Source organism: Rhipicephalus microplus, chromosome X (genome assembly GCF_043290135.1).
Source record: "Rhipicephalus microplus isolate Deutch F79 chromosome X, USDA_Rmic, whole genome shotgun sequence".
NCBI classification, from domain to species: Eukaryota; Metazoa; Arthropoda; class Arachnida; order Ixodida; family Ixodidae; genus Rhipicephalus; species Rhipicephalus microplus.
The window spans coordinates 291,701,727-291,728,198 of NC_134710.1; the positions used below are offsets into that span (position 1 = coordinate 291,701,727).

Consider the following 26,472-nt stretch of genomic DNA (forward strand, 5'->3'; position numbering starts at 1 on the left):
CAGAGACACGCTATATTCAGCTTCACCAACTCTAAACCTTCGGCGCAAAGCTAGCACCCAGAATTTTTTTTTTGATGGGGCGGGGGGGGGTGCAGCAGAACCACAATCTTTTGCAATTGGTGGTCGCTGCGAATGTGTGTAAATATTTTAGTGTACCCTAGAAAGTTAAATTACGAAAATTTTCATGGTGTAGAGGGTTCAGGCTCTCTCCCTCTCCCCTCTCTACTAACTGCCTCCTGGTTCTGTGCGCGTTTGAAACGGTATTTTTTTTTTAATCTCACAGCTTTGTGAGTGCAGCTAACTTCCAATATCTCGGCTCAGTTATTCTCTATATTGTAGACGCCTAACCAACGAAGAAAGAGTTAAGACATAAGAAATCATTATAAGGCACCCTCTTTCTGAATTATTTTCGAACTCTATACAAGGGCTGTTATGGAGCTCAAGTTCAGCGGATTGGCCTGTCATATTTCAAGGACTATGGCATATGTGCTAGACAGGAATGATGGGCAGATACGAAGAAATCTAAATTAAGAAAGAGCGACGGAGCAGCCGAAACGCATAGCAGTTCCTGCACGCGGCGCGCGGCTCTTTTAGTACTAGTCGACTGCAGCGCCACCGCTATGGGCAACGCGGAAGGGATCAGGCGGTGAGGCCCGGTCTCGCCACTCAACACTTCTAGTACATTCTACCGAGGGTGCCGCGCCGTATACACGCTTGGAGAAATGCACATTGGACGTCGTTCACGTGGTGACTGAAATAAAGGAACGCTAGTATGTATTCTTAAACGGGCTTGACACAGTGAGTGTTGTTCTCTGTAGCATGCTATGATCGAGATAGAGCCAAGCAGCGTGAGGCGACTGCGTGTGGCGCAGCTTGTTCGCAAATTTCGCCTCCATGACAGATGTATTAAGCTGACTGACTACGTAATCTGCCGCGCTTTTCATTCTTTGTTTTAGCGACCGTTTCTCGCACTGCCACCTGAATCGGTGCGTGTCAATTTAGGCAGCCTTGTTCTGCAAGGAATGTATTTTGTTGCTGTCGACCCTGCATATATAGCTATGTTACGAGGCTCCAGCTCTGTCGTCACAGCATAACATTGCTGGAAAATTAAAACGTAGTGCTGGTAATGCTACAGTTTTTTTTTTCCTGCATGATTATCGGCTAAATTTTGTGCTGGGCACGACACTTGGAATTTCTAAGTTCCCACGGTACGACAGTGTTGCGAATGTGACTTTCTCATCCAAGCGCAGGCCGCATGTAGGCGACTATGAATGTGAAAATGATGGGCGATGCTAGTAGCCTGCGAATTATAGGGTGCCAGGGATCGGTCACCCCATAACCAAAGTACTTTCTTTCGCTTAGATGAATCTTGTTTTTTTAAAGCGCGACATCGTTAAAGAGACTGTTTTGCACAAATTGTGAGCGGAAAAGCTGCGTTGGCCGCGAGCGAAAATTCGAGGTAGATGCAATGAAGATGGTGTTTGCGCTTCGGCCTTCCTTACGGTAAAGTGTAGGTCTCCGCCAAGAAGTGAGGGCTTCGTGCTAGCGATTGGGGAGGTGATTGTGTGTGTGTTCTTCCGTGCGTATGTGCGTGTGTGTGTGCGTGCGCTCTTGTGTGGGGTCTAATGCGCGCGCGCCGTGTGTGTGTGTGTGTGTTTTTTTCCGTGCGTGAGCGTGTGCGAATGTGTGTGTATATGAGAGCGCGCGCTCATCTTCCTGTGAGGGCGCACTTGTGTGTGGGTTCTTTTGTGCGTCAATGCGTGCGGGTGTGTGTGTGTGTGTGTGTGTGTGTGTGTGTTTGTGTGTGTGTGTGTGTGTGTGTGTGTGTGTGTGTGTGTGAGCACGCTCGTCTGTCTGTGTGCGTGTGTTTTCGTTTGCGCGTGTTTTTGTACGTGTTCTTGTGTCGCTGCGTTTTTCCACGCGTAAAAAAAAACCGCCTTCTACGTGTACCTCAAACGCTAAGCGTCGTCTGTGTCTGTATGCAAATTAACGCTGGGTACGCTCAGCTATCACTTTCCACAGAGTTCGCGTGCAAAACCGGACTCCTTCGCGTAGGATCACATTTGCAGGAAGCTCCACTCCCGTAGCTTTCCCTTCATTGCCGAAAAATGTTGTCTGCGAGTAAAGCAGGTAAGCTTGCGCATTGAAGGCCTCAGTACCTCAAGTTTTCTCTGCCAACGTCCACGATGCAGCTCAGCTATACTTCGGATCGTTTCCCTCTTCTGGAAGCAGTCAACAAAAATTTTTCAAAAAATCAATCGGGTGAGTTCACTCTCCTGTGTACTTCGTACTCATGTGCTGCACAGGAGGACGCCAAAATTTTCCTGAAAACTGGTGCACGGATGTGCTGGCTTCGATCACTATCATCACGACAGCAGCAGGGGCACGAAGAAAAAGAAAAATAGCGCCAGCCACCATCAATTCTTCTATTTGTTTTATTTGAGGCAGTTGGGGGGCGAGGAAAGATAAGGTGTACAGCTGACCAGCGGTCTGCGCTTTCTATAAAGCGACATTTTCAAGCACCGCAAACCATCCCGCATAGACATCAAACGAAAGGAGGGGTTAGAGTTACTATGCTACCTACGGTAGCATATACAGTAACTCTAGGAGGGGTAGTAGGCGCACGCCGCCATGCGGCGAAAGGAGCGGCCACGTCCCCTTTTGCAATTACGCCTCCCCCGTCTGCATAAGACGACCGGAGGAACACCGCTGTGCGAACCCGATCCAGGTGGCTGTGGTCTTACAAAAAGTGTAACCCATTATACTGGATAGGGGGCAGGTCCGGGAAAATGCCATTTCAAGGAATGCCTTTCTCATTTCCAACATATCGGTGATTTCCGAAGGGGAATGGATATCGAGATTCAAAAAGCATATCGATGCTGATCTCCAGAATAAGTAAATTCGGGATGAAGATTACGAGAAGTTGGGATTTTGTTACACAGTTATATTCCAGCACTCGGTGAGCACAGGAAGTGCCGGAAAAAGAAGAAAAAAAAACGTGTGAGACTGCAGTAGCATCTGTGTAACCTTGTAATTCAGTATTACGCGAGTTGATGGGGCTACTTACTTGGAAATGTGTGCGCTTCACGATGTTTTAAAGAGAGACAAACAATGTAGACAGTTGGCAATGTCAGGTGCCTCTAAAAGATATATTGAATCAGCTTCACTGACTGAAGATCGCGAAAATTCGTTGAACAGTGGAGCTGGTGGCATCATCATACTATTTCATTCTGTGTTGAAGGCCCTTGTGGTCAGATTTGGCTGCCCGTTAAAGAACCCCAGTTGGTCGAAATTTATGGACCGACCAGCCCACGCCACCACAGCATTCTTTTGTGCCCCAATTTCCACTGCGCTCGACGCTGTTGTATTCAGAACATACAGAAAAGATGCATCCGATGCCTTAACATCATTCTCTTTATTCTCTGATCCCATCCGCTCATCCTCATCTTCTTTCTTATATACATAACTTCCCCGGCTGATAAAAACAAAAACAAACTATCGCTTGCGTAGCTCATAGTCCCTGAGCTTCGATGGAGTTTTTTTTTTTTTTTCACTTGTCGGCTCTTCCGTGATGGCTGGCCACACATTTTGTTCTGCAGTGAAGATGGTTCCGACTGCAGTGATGATGGTTCGTTGGTTTGGGCTGCTGTCCCTTGCCCTGGCGCAGGTGAACAGCCGTCGTGTTGTTCACTCGCAGGGGCGCTACCTTGAAAAGTTTCGTCTGATGAGGGCAGATTCTAATTTGGTATTCCAGGCCGCCTGCTTATCGCTTCCCCGTGGCTTCTGGGTGTACTGCTTGAAATTTGGAAGATATCCATACGCGACCGTCTTCCAAAAGAAACGAGGCTGGCCCTCATTGCTTAATGATTTTCTTCGGTTCGGAAAAGTGCGAGGATATTTTCGCGTGAACAGATTGGCTTTCTCACACGGACGTAGTCGCCGACGGCAAAGTTTCTGGTTCGAGCTCCACGACGGCAGTCAGTGTAAAGTTTGGAAGAACCTTGCTTTTGTTAGACACGCTTACGCAGCCTTTTCATCGACTCTGATGGATTTTCGAGAAATGAAGAATCCGGCAATCCAACAATGCTTAAGCGAGTTGATGGCAGTCGTCCGTGCAGAAGAACTGCGGGTGCCACTCCCGTTGTGGCATGAGGTGTGCAGTGGTAGCCGCCCGAATAGTCCGGCAAGGCGACACGGATATCATGGCGCTCGTATACTGCCATCTGGACAACAGACTTGAGGACTCTGTTGAACCTTTCTACAAGACCGTCTGCTTGCGGTTGGTAGACAGAATAAAAACAGTGGCGTATCTTAGAAGTGTGCCAGCTTGGGCAAGTTGGTATGACATGACGATAGTTATAGCTTAGCTCTCGGGTCCTTCGTGTCCTTCTTGTCTCTTTGTCGTCGTTCTGTTCTCGCGCTATAACGATCGTAATGGCGTATGCCGCGTTCCCGAATGAACTCCTCCAATTCAGCTGAGCTGAATTGTGGTCCGTGGTCCGAAACTATTTCATTCGGGTAGCCATAACGAGCACACACTTGTAACAAGAAGTTCTTGACCGTCGCCGTAGAAACTTGTCTAGAAAAACTTTTGACCATTTGCCGTCATAATCAATAAGCGTCACCGCATAATAGCTATTGATTGTAGCTTGCTCATAGGGGCCAATATTATCAATGGCAATTTTCTCCCAAGGCTTGCCAGGGAAAGTTACTGGCTGCATAGGGGCTGCAGTAGGCCGTGCATATTTGTCACATGACTCGCAAACAAGACATGTTTTAACCAGTTGTTATACATAGTGATCCATTCGAGGTCACCCGTCGAACTTTCGCAGATTATCCAGACGACCTGCACATGACGTCTAAGTACTCAATCTTCTCGCAGAGACATCTGCGCCGGCGAGCCTCACATGCAGGATTATTTGCAAGGTAATCAGCCGCCTCACAACGATAACAAGCTCGAAAGTTTGCGGTGCTTGTACAGGATAACCCATTGGTTTGGCTTTGCACTTAGCACAACATGTACATTCATTTCTTCGTTCTGGAGGCAGAAAAGAGCTTTGCGCCATTTTAACGTGGCGAACTGAAGCGTCGTCGCAAAATTGTTTAGCTTGGCTCACGGCTTGTTCGTACTGGTTAGAGAGTGTAATAGCTCGTGAGAGCGTAAGTCAGGAGCCGTCAAACAGTAAACGCTCACGTAACTGATGATTCGTAGTCTTCGAGACGAGCTGGTCACGTAACATCTCACTAGCAAGACTTTCAAAATTACAGTCAGTGGTGAGAATTCGCAAAGGAGTGACGTATTCTTCCACTGTATCACCTGCATGCTCAGTATACTGAGCATGCAGGACAACGGTTCCGTCACCGTATACGGTGACGGAACCGTTGTCGAGCCACGATGACGTTTACTGAATGGTTGAAATGGTCCGAAAGCAAGGCAATTGCGGAGTCGTTTGTCGAGCTGGTGTCACCTGTACCCGAAGAGCTGGGAAGAGCGGTGGTAGCGGAGCCAGACTGCAAGTCCGCCAGCTTCAATGCGAATTGATAAGACAGATGCTTAGGCTAGTTGGTGATTGGGAATCAACATATTTGCGCAGCGCAAGACTACGAGTATTTAAGACGTATCTACAGAAGAAGAGGCAAGGACAGAAAGAGCGCTGACTTCAACTGAAATTTTATTAGCGATAACGCTGAAAATATATACTCGTGATAGAACATCACCGCGCAATCGCGCAACCTATTGTACCACAGCAAGACGATAATCTCATTATATGGTTACAACGCCACAGCTCACCACAAATTCACGATCTATTGTGTCAAAGCCAGAAACTCGATTTCTTTTTTAGTCAGAACAAGCAAATGCATGCTGATACATGGATCTCCCAGCATTTGCATTTCATTGGCCTCCATAGTATTTCGTGTTAGCTTCTGACGGTGTTTGGCTATAACAGTACGCTTTTCGAATTGCGGTATGCAACCACAATCTCTACAATGAATGCCCAAATAACCTTGCACAGCTGAGTATACATTGTAATGATGCTCCTTTAAACGCTAATTCAGGCACCGGCCCGTTTGCCCAACATATATCTTGCCACATGATAACGAGAACAAATAAACGACGGCTATCACACATGCTACGAATAGCCTTCTATGTTTGTTTGTGCAGCAGCTACTTCTTGCGGAGTGCGCATTTACCCGTTTGCAGAGCGCTGAAAGCTTTTCTGGGGCAGAGAAAACAACCTTCACATCTACCTTATCACCTATATTTTTAAATTGTGAGAAATCCTATGTAGATAGGGAATCACAGCCACGTGCTTTGAGCTACTAGCCAGGCAGTTCACTGGTGCTTCTCGTCCCTGTTTAATTGTCCTAAGCCACTTTTCCACCACCGAAACCAGCACATGATCGGGGAAACCAGCGCTGATCAGACGCGAAGCCAGCTCAACGAAACTGCTAATTAACGAGTGGCCGCAGGAATTTCGGAGGGCATATCTTAAACAATGACTAGCAATCCCTTTCTTTACGAGCTTTGAATGAGCCGACAAGTAAGGTAGAAGAGGTTCGCTTCCTCTAGGCTCATATTTCCAGCAAAGGTGATCACTTGAGGTGTTTAATCTCAAATCTAAAAACCTTAACGAAGCATGTTGCGGAAGCTCATGTGTCAGAATAAGAGGTGCCATACACTCATCGAAAAGACGTAATATGTTCGAAACGGCAGCTTCAAAGCCCCGATCATCGCAGTATAAAAGCACAAAAATATCGTCAACAAAACGAAACACCTTTACGATCAGCCGTTCTGTCAAGGCGGCTAGCCAAGAGTCGGTCATGGTGAGCGAGAAAAATGTCACTTAAAACAGGTGTTATGCGTGAACCGATGCACACTCCTCTTTTTTGAATAAAAGCACCTTCGTTCCATGATACAAACGTTGTCTTTAGGTAAAAGCCAACGAGCTCAATAAAGCCACTGACTGTTATGCCCGCAGCATTCTGGAACGCAACTGAACCGAAGTTGTCAATGCAGTTTTCAACGCACCGTAGTAGCGGGTCATGTGGTAAAGAGTAGTAAAGATCCTTGATGTCAACGGAGCAGGCACTTGAACCATTGTTGTTACGTGAAAGAAATGAAATGATGTCATCACAATCTTTCACCAGAAAAGGGTCGTCGATGGTCAACAAGTTTAGCTTATGTTGTAAAAACAAGGCCACTTCCTTCTGCCACGTCCCATTTTCCGAAACAATGACTCGAAGCGGCCAGTCTACTTTGTGAGTCTTGACCGTAAAGAATAAATCTAAGCTTACCTTCTTGCCTTTGTGAATGTATCTTGCAAGCTTACTTATTTTGAGGGCGTTGCACAACTTCTCGGCTTCAGTTTTTACTTTTGTCAGCGTTAAGTCCTTTCGGCATTCGAACACGGAACTTATAACATTGCTGGCTTTTGAGCGGAGCACTTCATTCGGCAACACAGCAAAACCCCATCATTATCCGCGGTCAACAAGGCTAGTGAATTTGCTTTGAAAAACGTGACAACACGGTGAAAAGGCAGGTTATGGTGGTCTGGTGTAGAACCTGAATGCCTTCAGCTACACATCTATATGTTTCGGCCTCGGGAGCCCGTTTAATGGCGTATACCTAGCAAGTGTGCTTGTACCAGTTACCCAAAGAGTGTTTGAAAAATTGGCCGAAATTCCTTGCAGATTTGTATATTTTGTACAAAAAGCCACTCTTCCAGCTTTCATTGTTACTGTGTTGCCTGTTTCATGCTGGCCTGGCGGTTTTCTTTTTTGGTTACCGAAAAAACGCTGCTTTTGTCAGGCCTTCACTTGACACTTAGTGGAAGTCACGTGGTATTCTCGCAAGGGGTGCCACTCGTATCTGCTCACGGTTATACAACTAAAGTCTTGAATGCGAAGACCGTTGACCTCGCCAGCGATGGCCATTGCTTTTGTTGAGACCGTGATGTTACGTAACGAGGCTTCTGGCGATATCTTGTTGACGAAGCTCGAGCCTCTTTCGCTGGCAACGCGCGTGAAATCTCATTTATCCTTCTTTTCCTGTATTACACGTCAGGAATTAAGCTGCTCCAATGAAGACGGTGAAGAGAGGCAATGAGGTTGATTTCTTGGTCAGAGTATACTGTATGGCAAAAACAAATATTGCACTCTTTCTGTTTTTAGTTAGAATTTTCCTTTCATTAATGAGTGTTATTATTTGAAAGATCTAAAAAATTCGTATACTCAATTGTTGGCCAAACTCCATTGAAGAGGCATCATTATCATCATTGCTATCAAGGTGATTTTTTACAAAAAAAGTTAGCCCATTAGATCGGGTAGGTGGCAGGTCAGGGAAAATGACATTTTAAGGAACGTCTTCTTCATTTTCTACATATCGGTCATTTCGGAAGGTGAATGGATATCGGGATTCGCGAAGCAGATCGATGCTGATCTCAACAATAAGTGAATTCGAGATGAAGATTATAAGAAGTATAAATTTTGTTCCACAGTTGTATTCCAGCACTCGGTGAGCACAGGAAGTGCCGGAAAAAGAAGAAAAAAAAACGTGTGAGACTGCAGTAGCATCTGTGTAACTTTGTAATTCTTTATTACGCGAGTTTATTGCGATACCTAGTTGGAAATGTGTGCGCTTCACGACGTTTTCAATGAGAGACGAACGATGTAGACAGTTGGCAATGTCAGGTGCCTCTAAAAGATATATTGAAGCAGCTTCATTGACTGAAGATCACGAATACTCATTAGACAGCGGAGCTGGTGGTATCATAATACTATTTCATTCTGTGTTGTAGGCCCTTGTGCTCAAATTTGGGTGCGCGTTAAACAACCCCAGGTGGTCGATATTTTCGGAGGCCTCCACTACGGCGTCTCCCATAATCATACAGTAGTTTACGACGTTAAATTCAATCAGCTATTTCATTGTGCGACTGTTTTCTACACTAGCAAGTCTACGGTCTTGGCTGTTTGATCAGTGTCGCAACGCTCAGTCGGCGAATTCACTCAGAATTCCAAATTAATATTGGTGTGATGCATCATCTCGCCCCACGTTATAGTCGGGCTTCGATACAAGCCGCTGGCATCTAACTTCAGCTTGTTTCGCTTGAATGTTTGCATCTTCTTCCCTCCGACTTAGTTTCGCTTCGTTATGGAATTAGCGTTGACGGTCCCGCCGGGCAGCTTATTCTGCCGGAGAGCGCATGACTTTAGCCCTCACCACACATTCTAGTTATAGTCAAGTTCTTCATATTCAGTGCACCAGGGCACCATTTCAGCCTTTACTGGACATTCCAGTTATAGACATGTTCTTCGTTTGTAGTGCACGAGGTCACCACTTTTGCCTTTACCGGACATTCCATTACAGACAAGTTCGTCATTTTTAGTGTACCAGTCCACAACTTTAACCCTCACCGGATATTCTAGTTATAGACAAATTCTTAATATTCAGTGCACCGGGGCACGACATTATCCCTCACCGGACGTTCTAATTATGGACAATTTCTTCACTTTTAGTGCACCAAGGCACGACTTTAGTGCAAACCGGACGTTCTATAGTTATGAACATTGACAACTTCTTCATTTTTAGTGCATCTGAGGCAAGCAATGGGGCCTCCCAATTTCGGCGGCATATAACAGCTAGGTGAAAGTGTGGAAGATGCACACGTTTTAATAACGCCTATCCTAAACAGATCTGCGGTTAAATAGCGGAAACACAAATTGACTAATGTCATTTCCTCTTGCGATTCTGTTATGACAACCTGTTGGAGCCTTGCCGTAGAGATGTAGCATGCACATTCATCAATCAATCAATCAATCAATCAATCAATCAATCAATAAATCAACCAATCAATCAATTGATTAATTATTGATGAATCAGTCAAGGTCAGTCAATCAATCAGTCAGTCGAACTAACCAGCAAACAAACAAACGAACTAAATAAATGAAAGCATAGAGTATCGCATGCTTACAAAATGAGCTTATCTCAGTTACAGAGCCACAGTTCAATTCGCGTTCATGTGAATCACGCTTGCCGGTCACGTGGCGTGGGTATGCGTCACGCGACACCAGTCGACGTCTCGCTCATGATCACGGGGCGGGATCAAGTATCGATATGACTTCAATGTCGTGTTGCAAACAATGCGACAGCGTGAGACGGCATTCACTTCCCCACATGTGTGTTTCAAAATAATTTAACGTTTTATGTGCATATTTCATCGGCTCTTCGGGAGCATTAACACAAATCTCCGACTCCCGCCATTCCTGTTGTTACGTCATACACCGTTGTGTTCATCAATTCATTAGCTGGCTTGGCGTTTGCTCTGCTTGGGTAGACGACGAACGTCTTTATCAGAGCTATGACTGATCGGTGCTGTGCCGCCGGACTTCATTCGTATAGTACAGCATTGACATGGAGAGCCCGCATTTTCAACATTCTCCGTCAATGAATGGAATCGATTATTCGACAAACATACATGGAGAATGCGAATCCTGTATAAAAACATCAGGTGTATAGTTATCTTGATACCCCTTCTCTTGCAGTTCTCGTCGGTAATTGAAAGAGCATCGGTGCTTTATCATAATGTAGTGGAAGTAAGTGATATGATGATATCATGACGGCATTATTTGAAAAAGAAAAAGCTGCGGAAATCTACCGATCAACTCTCTAATTATTTTCGAGCCATTTGAGAGAGTCATGTATCGGATTGTTCACTAATTAACTATGAACTCCGAAGCGGCAAATCAATGAAGTAGTAATTTTTTTAAACCTTAGCTAGCGGATTATGGACTCTTTACGAGGAGAAATATATGCACGAAGTCGAGCAAGTACGCACTATATAGATCAAGATGTCGCTATCACGTTCAACTGTTAAAGATAAAGCTTAGGGAAGCTCCAATTCCTTTATTTCACATTGTCAAGCTGTGTCTTTCGTCAAAGTGTGCGAAGGTTCACCGGATCTAAAATAAAGCGTCTTGACATGGTCGACGTCTGCGAGGAACGCCATCAGCACAGCGTTGAACCAACTGGACATGTGTCCGTGCAAGCGTTCCCTTCAACAAATGATTAATTAATTAATATGCCTATTTTTACGTCCCAAAACCACGGCAAGATTATGAGAGACGCCGTATGAAGGGCTCCGGAAATTTTAATTATTTGGTGTTCTTTAACATGCACTGACATGCACCCATCGAAATGCGATCAGCGTGGCCAGGGTCGGACTGGTGACCTTCAGGTCAGCAGCCGAGCACCTTAGTGAATGATTCCCCGCGGTGCGCTTTTCTTCATCAAGCCATGCGTGAAAACCGAACAAAAGGCGTCGCTATATAGAGAAGCCTACGGCATTTTCTGCGCCTTATCCGTTTACAGTAAATTCTCGTGGTCACCGCAGGCATGCGTCCTGTGTCACCGATGACGAAATCCATTTGTTTCGCTACGATTCTTGACACGCGCGAATCTTTTTTTTTTTTTTTTTTTTGCAGCAGACCGCATTGTTTTGAGATCATCGCAAGAAGAGATGAGTTGTCGGATCGCCTTTGCGTATTAGGAATGAATGGGCACCATATGCGTCTCGTTTGGCGACAGGTGCTGCGGAGTGCGATGATCTCTCGAGAAGACGCTTTGGATCGACGACGTGCCAGCAGTAGTCGTCAGCTTGGCTATGAAACAGTGTCATTCTACGCTCTGCGTGCAAGATGGATTATGCGGCGTGTTGTAAACGCTTCGCGAGTAGTCGGTGATCTCGTCGTCTATTAGAAATCCGGCAGATCACACATACCTTGGGTATTGACGTTATGCGAAGCATGCGGAGGGAAATTGACCGTGTTGTAATTTTTTTTATTGAGCGACAAGCCATGAAAAAAAAAACGCCAAATATATGTGTGAACGCTGTACGCCCAGACATATGTTGAAAAGTTGCAGATGTTTATAGAACCAGTTATTTGCACTTGCGCAACGGTGCCAACAGAAACATCAGTATTAACAAAACCAGAAGCGATATGCTGATATGAAACGCATGTGGTCGCGAGGACGGCAGCCATTGACACTGCTACCTAAACTGACGTCAACGCTTGACACATAACAATGTTTGACGTTAATCCAACGTCACGGCTGTATCATAGGAGCACATATGTAACGCTAGCAAAATTGGTTAGCCAGCACGGCAACCACAATGGGCGTTTCGCGAATATTGCAATCTATTTGAAATTTACTTCCGAGAACAGGCGTGTCTCTGTAGTAGAATGCTTGATTCCCACGCAGAATGCTGGGGTTCGATTCCTGCTGGGACCCCGATATTTATTTTTTTGCCTTCGTCTTGTCAACACTGCCGATGTCAGGTTTACGCGTTGAAATCGCTGATGTTTTTTTCCCGTCGTACCTGCGTAGATGCTAAGTGTCAATGACTTCTGGCACATACTCACATACAAGTAAAACACACCCGCCTGCGGGTATGTGCCGCTGTCTAGTGGAAAGTATGTGACGACGTACGTGACGGGATTGCGACATTATTCATGTCTTGACCAGTGCGTCATATTCTTCAAGCCGGCTTATATGCCCTTCCATACTAATTTTTGTTCATTAAGGGGGTCATCAACAGAGCACGCAAACGTAAGCAGCCAGACAGACAGACAGACAGACAGACAGACAGACAGACAGACAGACAGACAGACAGACAGACAGACAGACAGACAGACAGACAGACAGACAGATAGATAGATAGATAGATAGATAGATAGATAGATAGATAGATAGATAGATAGATAGATAGATAGATAGATAGATAGATAGATAGATAGATAGATAGATAGATAGATAGTCAGATAGATAGATAGATAGATAGATAGATAGATAGATAGATAGATAGATAGATAGATAGATAATAGATAGATAGATAGATAGATAGATAGATAGATAGATAGATAGATAGATAGATAGATAGATAGATAGATAGATAGATAGATAGATAGATAGATAGATAGATAGATAGATAGATAGATAGATAGATAGATAGATAGATAGATAGATAGATAGATAGATAGATAGATAGATAGATAGATAGATAGATAGATAGATAGATAGATAGATGCGAAAAGTGCTTGCTGCTCGCAAAAAAATGCTTCTGAATGAACGGCTACGCAACAACAAGACGCCACACAACACAGGCGCTAACTTCAAATATAATGCTTATTACCACACTAGCCTACTTATATTGTTCGAAGAAAACACCCTCCGGCATCAGACGTGCCCAAAATATAATTTCTTAGAAACGACTGTTCTTTTTTGCATGATAAGCGATGGAGGGTTGATACGCACGTAACTCAGGGGTGAGATAACTTCGGCCTCAACAATCTCATCAGTTTAGAAGAGAGAGAAAAAATTCAGGGATTGTATTGCAGCATCCGTATACCCTGCACACAGCTACTGCACACAGCTACCCTGCACACAGGGGGAGAGAGAGTGAGTGGACAAGGACTAAGGAAGGCACACAAACACAGAGGCGTGTGCCTTGCTTAGTCCGTGTCCACTGGGACTACTATTGCAAGCATGCCTAAGAATTTTACAAAGAAACAGCGCGAAAGACGAGAGAGCAGGCAAAGGAGGACACGTACAGAGCGCTCTTGTAGGTGTTCTCCTTTGCCTGGTCTCTCTTCTTTCGCTCTCTTTCTCTCCAGTATGTCTTAGCGAAATGCCCGAGCATCCACTTTAGTCGCCCATTAAACAGAAATCTCTATCTCATCAGCACTCCATCACGTACTCTAAATGATAAATAACTGCCTTTTTTTAGAAATAAATGTGTCTATTTTATATCGTGCGGTGTTTGGCTAGAGCGACATAAGTACAGGCGAGTGTGATAATAAACAATATATCGAAAGTTAGCGCCGTGCTGGGTATCCTCTTCTTGTGTCCCGTTTTTTGAGCATTATTTTTCTAGCGTCAGTATGTACCAACAAGCTCTAATGTCAACGGGGGAGACCTGTGTATATTAACGTCAAAAAACGTATTAGCCCTTGTCACGAAGCATGACAATGAATAAATTGAGAAAAAAAATCTTAAAGGACAGCCAAAAAACGTGCAACTGAACCTTTATAAAATGCATGAGACGACTGAAACATCTACTGTGTGTGATAAAGATAAAAATACTTCCTGCCAACTTCAGTTTGATAGCGAAAAATTGTGTTAAGTGCCTGTAGGTTTTATGAATAAATGAAGGCGTTGTTGCCACAGAGTTTCCTAATATTCGTTGCTATGTGCCTGAGATGGCTACCACGTTATGCTTGGTTAATAATTTATGTACGTCATAGGTGGGCGAACTCACTCATGAGTCGACTAACTGAGACTCAGATCAAGCCGTGAGTGAGTCCGGGAGATACATGTTTTGGTGAGTTAGAGTGGAAGTGAGCTCGGTTGAAGAACATTGTAGTGAGTGTGAGTACGTATGAGTACGGCTCAGAAACGTTTTGGTGAGTTTGAATCTGAATAAGTACAAAGGGCAAGCTATATTTCTGGAGAGAGTCGAAGTGAGTTTTCAGTGGTTTCTGACTTATGGTCCTATATACTCATCTTCAGCATTCATGTTATGCTGACGTCTGCTTGCAAGTATTTCAAAACAATAACTTTCATACACCACTTCGATATTGATTAATTAGAGCGGTGAATTACGTAGGGACGTGCCTTGGACTCTACTTCCACTAATTCTATCGGGAGCTTTTTTATAAGTACATCGTAGGTTGTCATCTTTTGCGAGAAATATTTCCTTACTGGATTGGAAGCATTCAGAACTCGTTTTCGAAGATGCTACGTCAGATGGCACCAAGAAGAGCACCGGTCACGGGAGATGTTGGTGTTGAAGAGCATTGACGCTATAATCTAAAAAGCTCGTTCTTGTCTTACGGACTCATGAGTCGACTCACTCGGATTCGCTCAGACTCGGATCAAGCGGTGCATGAGTATTGGTCTGAGATGTTGGTGTTGAAGAGCATTGCCGCTCTAATGTTGAAAGGCTAGTTCTAGTCTCATGGACTCATGAGTCGACTCACTCGGATTCGCTCAGACTCAGATCAAGCGGTAAGTATGGGTCTGAGAAAGCTCGAGTGGGCAATGTTTTGACGAGTTTGAGTCCGAGTGAGTCCGGCTGAAAAAAAGTTTTCGCGAGTCTGAGTCCGACTCAAGAAAAATTTTGTATATCTGAGTGCGAGTGAGTCCTAAGCTCCAACTATATTTCATGAGTGAGCCTCACGGATGCTCCCCAAGTTTTGCCGACCTATGCCTAAGGTACTTGCAATATGTGATTAACATAACTCATGCATTGTCGATCAACTTGCCTTTTGAGCCCCCTCCCCAGGCCTCATAAAAGCGTGATTACGCTCACGTTGACTTCTATCTGTCACTCTTTCAACTATGTTGATGAATAAATGCATTTCACAAGTTTAGAAGCGACTTTCCATCGCATTCCTCCATCGGCCGCCTTGAAAAAGTTGTACCTCAGGCCAGCGCTAAGAGTGATACAAAACTCCCGTTATGTAGCGTTTCTCTGCTCAGCTCTCCACATCTACTCAAGATAGTGAGTAGTGGCACCGCCGCTCGTGACAAGTGTTCACGGCACTTCATCGACACTACACAAGGATTCTGGGAACTCATAGTGCCTTCTTCAGTGAAAGGGGGTGCTATGTTTAACCCGATAAAATAAGGAAAGAGTTTTCACTCTGGAATCGCCAGAGAAAACGAGAGATAGTGGTACGAAGAAGAGAAAAGTAAGACAAAATAGGTGTTTGTATACGGCGTGGAAACACGCATGCGCACTGCAATGATTCGAGAGGGTAAAGGTACAATCAACATTGGTTTCGAACTTACCAAACATAGCGTAGGCCAAGTTTTCAGTTACTTAGTATGTATTCAGTCAGTGCACGTGGAAGGAATATATGGTGGACACTTGAAAAACTTTCAGCTTCTGGAAAAAGATGCGCGTTCATTAGGCTTGTGCGAATAATGAAGCATTTCGATCATTCGAACGGTTATTAGAGTTTTCTAACTTCCACTCCTTTTTCCGGATTTCTGAAATTTCGAAGCATTCGAAACGAACGAATACGCAAATTTTACCGCGGCTAACTCTCGTGAAAAACTGGTTTCACTGCAGTGTTCTAATTTCATGCCGCGAAGCCTGTTTTACAAAGGCGAATCCCCGTTTGCAAGTGCGCATATTATCGACACCCCGAATAATTTCGTTTACCTTTAAGAGCGTGTTAGACGGGTTAACGGGAATTAAGTATGGCGAATTTCTAAATGCAACGTATTATGTCACTGTTTATAACTTACATCCTAGCGCTATTGAAAACTCGGCGCTATTCGAACCCGCTTCGAAATCGCGTTCAAATAGGAAAAAAAACAAAAAAGTTATTTTACTTTTTTTTTAGTGAATCCAGACTTTCCTTGTATCTAACTCTCTTTGAAGAGACACATGAACTGTCATTGGCGAACATTATGCTCTCTTCGGAGAGTCAAGAAAGGCCGGACTTTTCTAAAAGAGGGTTACACGACTATTTAAGGAGAGTTATATATATGGGGCGAGTCAGGATTCACCAAGTGAGTAAGGTGAGCTCTTTATTTCTTATTTTTATTCTTAGAGTGCATTCGATACCAATTACCGCTAGCCTTGACTTCGCTTAGAAATGAGAAAGAAATATTTGGATAAGCCTACTTTTCACGACAGACGTATGTCCCGTATGCTATCATGTCGTTTCATCGCACGCCTTTAAAAAACGGCTTAAGCACGATATGATTAGGCTGTAACCGTGATCAAGTGTAATGTTATTACTATAGTCAAGATATACCTTACGGTCGAGTTCAGTGCTTCTTCTCACAAAGTTCCGCCTTGAGTGAGTACATCTGATTTGATCTGCAGGACTGAGTTAAAGTTTAACAACAGCTAAATGGCGCATTGTGCCACAGTTGTGTTCCACATATGTCTTACAGTAGTGTATCTCAATGAGCAGTGTACCTGATGTGCTAACCATTGTATAAAAAGACCTCGCCGTAAACTTAAGTTTAGGGGAAAGGTGATACGCCAGAAGCATATAGAATAATATACTGGTGGCACTTGATGAGGATTGATACATGCCCACAAGATTTAAAATTGCCGCCTTCTCACCTGCATCAACATCCCGAAAATTAAATCAGTGTTGCTGCGCGGCCTGAAATGGCGCGTGAAGAAATAAACGAGAGGGCGATTGCCCCTACAAGAGTGTGCAAAAGTGGGTTAAGCATTGCTTTACAACAGCTACATATTTTGCTTGCTGCTTGACGTTGTGGAAAGAAATTGAAGCATTCAGGTAGGTATGCTTATGGATTCAAAACAAATTAAAGTCACGAGGTTCATCTGGCAGTTGTATCAGATGCCCGCTGGTCTGCCACATGAGCTTGCGGTGGCAAAACATTTTTTTCGACGTAAAATCGAAATGCCTCACTATGTCTTGTGTTCTTGTGCTTATGCTCGTGTTCACAAACTAAAACGACTAACAAAAGTCTAACTCGATCACTCTCACTTTGCACTTGTGTCTGTATCTTGCATGAACGTGCAAATAGACATCTCTGAAAAAAACAAGAAGGAAAGTGCTTGACCTTACATAGTTATTATCCTGCCAGTCTCATGGAATTCCTCTTGTGTGAACTGTTGGCCGCGTCACTCTAGCTCGAAAATATCTTTATTAATCATTCCCAGTGACTCAATGAATAATCAATGGTATTGAGTGAAAGGTTGTCGAGCGCTCGGTGAAAGCTGAAAAGTGTACCAGCGCGTTAATTATTCGTCAGCCTTGCGTTCAGCTCCCAGCTGCTTCAGAGACAATTATTCAAAGAAAATAACCTTGAAAAGTATATTTAACACGCGTGAATAAAAGAGCCTTTCGGCTGTTCCAGTAAGTGATGAGGTGTGTTGCAGCTATAGAAAACTATGAACATGAAAAAAAAATGCCCCCAACCAGTTTATAGGAAAAAAAAACCCTCTTAGAATATGAGGTGCTACGCCACGGACTTCCGTCAAAGTTTATTCTTGTTGTCGTTTAAGCATTTGTGAAAGCAATATGAAGTTGTGCATTCGTTTTAGGTTACGCTGCACGTTTTAATCACAAAAGTATTTTTAACATGAAAAAGCAGCTACGCCAACCTTAGAGTGCTACGTGATGAAATTGGTCGCTTAAAGGCCACAATTGCTCACTACTGAGAAGCTCAGTCTTGAAGGGGATAAAAAAAGCGACGTGCGTGGAAAAAAATTGAATGAAATATTTCTTTTGTGCGATAGGAACCTGTTCACACCCGCACTAAAAATTTATTGTAGGATAAAATTGTACGCGGCTGTACGCAAAAAACACTATTTTTGTTGGTGGATATTGCACGTAGCATTGATTGATTGATATATGGGTTTAATGTCCCTAAACCACCCAATGATTATGAGACACGCCGTAGAGGAGGGCTCCGGAAATTTCGACCACCTGGAATTCATTAACGTGCAACCAAATTTAGGCACACGAGCCTACAGCATTTTCACCTCCATCGAAAAGGGAGCCGCCATAGCCTGAATATGATGACGCGACCTGCGGGTCAGCAGCCGAGTACCTTAGCTACTAGACCACCGCGGCGGTACTATAGTGCGTAGCAATTTCACGCACGCAAATAATCTCATCCGATGCTGTAGCAATGCGTAATCCAGGAGGTATAGCACAAAGCCACAGTTCACACAAACATAGAATCAGGGCATGACGTCATCTTCGCCCAAGCACTTTCTAGGGGAAAAAAGACAAGTTGCATACTAGCTGCTGTTCAATTCGGTGACAACCTTGATCATAATGGGCAAGAGAGTGAAATATTCAACCGAATGCAGCTATTATACTGCAGCTCTGCCCATGAACGAACAGCTAATGAAAAAAAAAAGTGTTGGGAGAGGGAGGTCGGGTGACGAGGGGAGTCGTTACATGGACGACGTCGCGACATCGGTGTCTGTGCCACGCGCGGCCGTTTTCAGGGCGACGTCGGCATCCCGGGACCACCGGGGGAGGACGGCGCCAAGGGCGACAAGGGAGAGCGGGGCCGCAGGGGAAAGAAGGTACGTGGCCCGACACCTTGGCGCGGGTCCCTGACCACGCTTGTGCCACACGTTGCGCCAGTCGCGCTGTACAGCAGCCACAGTGGCACACGTCACCGAGCTTAGTTTCGTCTGCTCGAGCACCAGCAGAACACGCCATTTCAGCTCGAGAAACCGAGCGCCAGATGCACCGGCCTGAGCAGCTTCAAAGCGCTCAACCCGGCGTAAGAGCCACTTCAAGTGGCGGCGTAGATGTGGGCGTCCACACTCGTAAGAGGAGAACCGGCACGCTTCTGCTAGCTGCATTAATTAGTTCCACGAGGATTCGCGCAGTGAGCTATGAGAGGCGCCCCTCCCCTAAAGTTTGTTGATCACGCAGGATGCATTCTCCTTTGAACACTTACGGCACTGTACAGCTTCACCGGCGCAACGGCAGCGCACGAGTCTACGTGCGTTCTTCTCGAGGCTGTGCGTGCGTGTGTGTGGCTGTGTGCTTGAAAAACGCTTGCTCTACTCGTTAGCGTGAGTGGTACCAGTGCCGTTTTGCCGCCTGACCCCGCGTACCTCCCGAAGGTTTTTTTTTTTTTCGTTCCCGCATGTTGCACACTCTCTGCCAAGCATCCTTTATTTGTTTCGCCTTACGCCCTTTCATTTGCCGTCCATTTGAGCACTTCGTCGCGCCTCGGGGTGTTTCGTGTGTTTCTAATAACGAAACATAAAAGCGATCAGGAAACTCGTCTCTTGTTGTATTCACGTAAGAACGCCCAAGCTTTGTAGGGGCACTTGTATGTACAAATGAAGCCCCCGCCGTCCTCTCGAAGGTCAAATTTCGGCCGCGAGGACGTCGGCGATATTGTCGGCAAGCCCCGAAATGCGCGCCCGAGTGCTGCGTCGCCTGGCGGCTTCGCATGCGCAGGAACTAGCTTTTATCGCCCGCACGGCGTTCTCTTGTCCGCTTCCCGAAGGGCTGCTACTCGAGTCCCACCTCGCATGCCCGTGCCAGTGTGTGTGCGTGTCGTCGACCCCCCTGCCCTCCCCACACCTTCCTCGGACACATTCTTTTTGTTTGTTTGTTTCTGGGCTGACCAAATACTGACACCACAAAACAATTTCACCATCACCCGCAAACGTGCTCCCATCATCAACGAGGCTGCAGCGCTGCAGTCTCTCTCCAGGTGGGTGCATCCGTCTGTTCTGCACTCTCCCTGTGCAGGTCGACACTCCTCCCGTCGGGAGAGCAGCTCGAAGGAGGAGCACTCTCGCGCAGGCGCTTCCAGAAGGCACTCCCGCTTCTTGTTCCTTTCTCCCTTTTTATTTATTTATTCCACGAGTTAAGCACGAAGAAGCGAGCTGCCCTCACGGCCGGCAGTGCACACGTCGCGCGCACTGAGCGGTGCCACAAACGCAGAGTACTGCGCGAGTGCCGGCGGACGCGTCGGGTTCGCCATCGAATATGGCGGCGAATACGCTCTCACGTCCGACCACACTCGCAGCTTGTCTCGGTCACATTGCGACGTGGTCTCCGTGCGGACGTGAAGGCCAGCCCCCTTTTTCCAGGACTTATGCGTGCTCTAAGACAGACACTCTTCGGTGCTCGGCGAATGATTTGTACAAAGTTCATAAGCTGATGGGTGCAAGATAATGAACCAAGAAGGAAGGAAAGATTAGAAGGAAAAAAAATTAATCATGAGGGAGACGGGAGAGACAGGCACTAGTTTAGTGAGAGAAATTGCAGACTTGTCTTTTTGCAATGCCCACTGGATTTCATGTTGCCCCGAAAGAACGGATGTCGCCTCCCTGAAACCTCTGGGGCGCCATTGACACCTTCCGCGTTCTTAACGAAACAGAGCGTCCAGGTTTGAGGTAAGTTGCACTTTTCACTCTGGTCGCTCTTCTTGCTCTTTATTCTAAATAAAAAAAAGTGAAGACAAAGAAACAAGGGCCTGAGTTTTTGATTCCTCCCTTGGTTCTTTATTTTACGTACGTACTGTTTGCGTTGCACTGCCTCCACCCACACTTTGTTGCGTTTACGTCTCGGTTGTCCCATTGTGTCGCTGTGCCGCACACTCGTGTGTAACCCTGCCTTCGATTGGAACCCTCCTCTCTTTTATTTACTTATTTTACGCGTTCCGAGACGCGGGCGTCGCACGCAGCCCGTTCTCGCTAATTGCGTTAACCCGCTACCACTACTAACTCCACCACCATGGTCGGGTGTGAACTGCTAACGGAAGGCGACGTTTACTACGGCGTGCCTTTGTTTCTTGTTTCTTTTTTTCATACTCTTCCTTTTGGCAGAAGTTTTTTATTGTTTTTTTTCTATGCTTCGTTTCTTGTGAAGAAGCAGTTTTTACGCTGTGTAAGCAATCGTTCACTTTCGCTAGCTCTATGCGTCACCAGTCCTCTAAACTAGTCCGCATAAAAGCTCCGAAAATGCTCGAATTTGCACATTTCCAGCTTGTTTGGTGTGCTATCAAATTTTGAAATGCCGTATAGTGTGCGAATCTCTTACTGTTCATTCCTGTCCAGATAATGAAACTTACTTCACTCGCGCAATAATGTAGCTTAATTTAAAGTGCACCTCAATGAACGGTGTATGCTTAGCTGTCGAGTTTAAGCCTGTCACTTGAATGGCTGCCATGCATGCCATTTGTGAAGTGAAATTTGACGCTGTGATTGACAGGTGCCATTCATGTCACCACTGTGACCTCTGTACATCCGGGACAGAAATCGCACGCCATGCTGCTGGTGCTGCAATCACAATGTTAGTGGCCCTTGAACTGCACCACGAAGCAAGATTATACAGGAGTAACGATTGTTGTGGACATGATTGCCAGTGGGCGTTGAAAAAAAAAAACGTGGTACAAGGAAAAGTGCAGGAAAACTTTTAACAACATTTATAATGCGGTTCCTCATGGCATCGACTTGGAAGCAGCAACCCAGTTAGCCGGACCAAGGCTTCTTGCGCTAAGACGTGCTCAACGGTTGTGCTTTCTGATACAATATGGAGCTTCATCAAGGAAGATAGAAGTGGGGCGCAGTACTTAACACGGACTGGAGAAGAAAGTAACACAAGCGGAGTCCGAGTTAAGTACTGCACCAAACTTCTATTTTCCTTAATGAACTGCGACCAACTAGCCCAAATGGCTGTTTTGCTACAACATGGAGCTGTTTATACGTGGAACACTAATGTAAGACACGTTCCCGACTCCTGCCTGTTCTTGCGCTGTGGTGCGGAACTTGAGGTCACCTGCAGACCGTAGTAAGCAGCTGTAGTTGTTAAGTGCAGGTGGTTACTATCCTACAAGAGGTGCATACGGTTGCATGCTTGCGATTATTCTTCACGCAGGTCAGGACAACCGCTCGTTCGTGGAGTCAGAATTGCCCTTGCTTATCTCAAAGCGCATTGTTTAAAGATTCGCCGCGAGTATTTGTGCGTTAAGAAAAGGTGATGCCGGCTTCGTCTGTTTGTAAGCCACCAAACGCATGACCTAGGTGAGCTTTAACGGTACGATCACATTTAAAATGGCACAGGACAGTGGCGCACCTGCTATGGATAATCGGGACTTTGCCTCAGGATCTGCAAGCTTGTTGATTACGCTGCAGCTGCGCTGTGAGACGAAATTGAATGCTGTAAAATTATTCGCTGCGCAATTACTGCCACGCATGTGCGCGGCGTCTGCAGCGGTTCTGTAAAAAGGCCGCGTGCGCGAGCCGCAGCAATGTGTACCAGTCACTGTGCTTGCTCTCATTCGTCAGACTTTCGCCGAGCGACAACATAGCGGGCAAAACGGTCATGCGTTTACAAGCGGCGAAAACAACGCCCAGCTCTGACACCGCCCTTTCGTGGTGCGCGTTAGCACGCCCACACGGAATGAAATGAACAGTTTCCCGCGTGGTCGGCTGCCCCTGCAGGCACAAAAGTGCGCCACAAGGTCCACTAGAACGCGACAATTGACGCGTGCGCGTAGGTGACAGGGGGCAGATCGCCCGAGCGTTGCTGGTGCCAAGCAGTGAGCGATCCGTGCCACCTTTGTTTGCAAACGTTGCTGGTGCCTATCATGACAGAAAAGGGTTGTTGCTTCTTTTCTCTCAATTTGATCATCCTTACAGGGAAAGGAAGGGAGAGAAAAGAGCATGAGAAATGAACGGCGAGCTATCATCCTTCGCTTGCTGCCAGCCGCGTTGACTGACCGGTGCCGGTGCGCCGCTTTTCCCCTCCTCTTTTTGTCTCCTCCCCGTTCCCTCCCCGTAGGGCAACACTGGAAGGGACGGCAGGTCTATCCGAGGCCTCCCTGGACAGAAAGGCGAGCCCGGAGCGAAGGGCATGAAAGGAGACTTTGGGCTGCCCGGACCTAGGGTAAGCGGTCCACCCTTTCGTAAACTCGGTGGTGTACCAAAGTGTTAGCTTGACCGGACCTTCTGATCGCATTTCAAGCCGTTTGCCACACGTCTGTTTACTTTTCCCCTCGAGTGTGTGTCCTCATCTCTCCCCTTTTCGGAAGTCGGGTTTTTCAGGAAAACGCATTCGTCATCTGACATCGTGCGGGACTGAAAAGTTTAGGGTTAGACGCACACAATCTAAACGAGACTGTGCACAAACGCGAATAATGTTTAGTAAGAGGATGTATTTTCTTGCAGTCAATTTATGTAATTCCTATAAAAAATCGTGCTAAGGGGGTCCCAAATCACTTTTTCTAGAAATCACCAAATAGCGTTTTGAACGATACTCTTGCTTTATGCAGCAGCAATCTTCTGCATGGCGCTATAGAGCAGACACCTGCAGCACCAAGCAAGGTGTATACGGGCCCCTGTATTAAAAGCAGGTGCTTGAAAAAGTGGCAACGTCGCTCCGCGCTCTTACGCCCTCTTGGCCGCGTATAACTGCCACATTTGGCTGAAATCTTCGCAGCAGCTTTTCGCTGTTTTCTTCTTTTTGTTTCTTCAAGCATAATGAGTCGTGGTTCAGGCACTTGACTGATTATAGCAGAAATCACGTACGGTTTCGGGACTCGGAAGTAGATCGTAGTTATGAGGTATTTTTCTTGCCCTATTTAACGTAGCACTCTTGTTGTGACGACGAGTGCAGGCAAACACTACCGTAAGAAGATTCAGAGCAATCTTACAACATAATACCCGCACTTGACAGCGGGGAATGGCGGCAGGCACTAGATTCTGCCATAACTTAGGGAATCAAACGCGAATTCCTAATTGTCGCGCGTAGTTAGCGTTTATTGATTTACTGCATGTTCTTGTTCTTCTTTATATTTAAGCGAACTCGTGTGTGCGCACATGATGTTGATGACGACGCGTATCTAAATTTCGTTCATGAAATGTAGCTCTTTTAACTTTATGCGATACAGCATAGTCCGGACCCAGAGATTCTCAGCACCCTCCTCTGCGTCGCAGGTCTGACCTCCGCCTTGCTTCACAGCTGGGGACTGAGGGCGAAGGGTTGGTTGGTACTTTAATAAGGGAGGTAGTGGCCAAGTACTGCAGCAGTGTGGCCAATCCTGCTCTGGTGAGAAAGTGCTTTACCAGCAGGTTGTTGCCTGTGATGCCCCATCCCAGACGTCTTCTTTTTTTTATCGATTCTTTTATCACGCGTTTTAAGTAAATATACGATTGGGAACGGTCCGGCATCTGCATTAGAACCAAATTTTGTCATTGAATGCTAGGCTGCTGCGCTGTCTCTACGTAGAGGGTTCGGTTGCACTTTTTTAGCGCTGTAGAATACCACCTGACAGGCTAGCAGCTCTCAACTTGACAAGAGACGTAGCTCTCCTAGCATTATCTTAACTCCTTGAAAGTTCGTGTTTCCATCATAGAAAATGGCGTGGTTTCGAACTTCTGACCTTGCGAGCTTAGGCCGGCTTAGTGCCCTTGTTGACCCTCCTTCTCACGCGTTTATTATTCCCTAACTTCTTCCTGTCTCGCTAAATCATGACACTGCTGGATTCAATGTGCCCGCGATGTCGGAGTTTTGCTGATTTCGAGTGGTGGCACACTTTGACGTTTCCTATCAACTGAGAAGTTGCGCCGTCCTGTTCTGCGAACTAATCGGCTATTCTATGTGATTGTTAAGTTGAGCGTATAACTCGCGGGTGGTTGGAGTGCATGAAAAGTGAACGCGAAAAGTTTCTAACTACTATAGAATTGACTGGCGCTGCCTTTATCGATGTATGCTATTTTGTTGGCGTTTGGAGTAGTAAATAAGCCTCGGGCAAATAGATATAGTGGCGTTCATCAGTCGGGTAGTTTCCATAGTAAGTTATCCATAGTTAGTTTTCCAAAAAGAAAGCGACAGATTTCAATGAAGAAGATTGTAAGGCAGAGAAACACGATCTCTCCAAATCTCTTGTAAACCTCATGTAAATACCACGTGTTTACAGGAGGTTTTCAGGGCCCTATAATAGGAAGAGTTAGGAATAAGAGTTAATGAAGAGTATCTTAGTAACGTGCGATTCGCTGATGACATTGGCTTCATGAGTAACTCAGGGGACGAATTACAGCTCAAGATTACTGAACTGGACACGGAAAACAGAAGAGTCGGTCTGGAAATTAATATGCACAAAACTAAACGAATGTGCAACAGCCTTGGCAGAAAACAGCACTTTTCGGTAGGTGGAAAGATACTGGAAGTTTTAAAGGAGTATGTCTACTTGGGACCGGTAATAACCGTGGAGCAGAACCATGAGAGTGAAATAACTAAAAGAATGAGAATGGAATGGATCACATTCAGGAAGCATTCTCAAATCATGAATGGTGATCTGCCACTAACCCTCAAGAGGAAGGTATACAAAACAGCGGCATCTTGCCGATACTTAAATACGGAGAAGAGACCAGGAGACTTACGATGAGGTTTTAGATTAAATTTAGGACGATGCAGCAAGCGGTAGAAAGGAAGATGATAGGTTTAACATTAAGAGCCAAGAAAAGAGCAGAGTGGGTCACGGAGCAAACTGGGGTTAAGGATATCAAAGGTGACACCAAGAAAAAGAAATGGACACGGGCCGGGCACGTAGGGCGTAGACAGGATAACCGCTGGTCACCAATGGTAACTGACTGGATTCTCACAGAAGGCAAACGTGCGAGGGAAGACAGAAGGTTAGGTGGGCTGGTAGGTTTTACAATTTGGAGGTATACCGTGGCAGCAGAAAGCACAAGACCAGGTTGATTGGTGGAACATGGGAGTGGCATTTGCCCTGCAGTGGGCGAATTCAGGCTCATGATGATGATTAAACAGCATAGTAACTCTTGGATACCTGTAGACGCTAATTTGCAACCCATATGTAGAAGTTTTCACGGTAAACATTTTCCCCCTGACTAGTCACACGACGCGGCAGCATATTAAAAGCCGCTGACGTTCGCCGCCATCGAAACGCTACGCGTGCCGAGTGCC

The 26,472-nt window shown here is 45.7% G+C and overlaps 1 protein-coding gene and 1 long non-coding RNA gene across 8 annotated transcripts in view; one reads left to right on the forward strand and one right to left on the reverse strand.

Moving 5' to 3' along the window:
• Positions 1–26,472, forward strand: part of LOC119162170 (uncharacterized) — a 515,775-nt gene that overhangs the window by 392,603 nt on the left and 96,700 nt on the right. For 6 of the 7 annotated variants that reach the window (XM_075879320.1, XM_075879321.1, XM_075879322.1 and 3 more), the window contains 2 exons: positions 19,014–19,094; positions 23,326–23,430. In XM_075879320.1, coding sequence (XP_075735435.1) covers positions 19,014–19,094; positions 23,326–23,430 — 186 coding nt within the window. The remainder of the gene's footprint in view (positions 1–19,013; positions 19,095–23,325; positions 23,431–26,472) is intronic. The other variant, XM_075879324.1, reaches the window with a different exon arrangement.
• The window catches only part of LOC142776160 (uncharacterized), a 54,109-nt gene continuing 39,513 nt past the window's right edge, over positions 11,877–26,472 (reverse strand). The window contains exons 3-4 of the long non-coding RNA XR_012887357.1: positions 15,851–15,947; positions 11,877–12,377 (exon numbers count right to left, since the gene is read on the reverse strand). This is a non-coding gene — a long non-coding RNA (uncharacterized LOC142776160). The remainder of the gene's footprint in view (positions 12,378–15,850; positions 15,948–26,472) is intronic.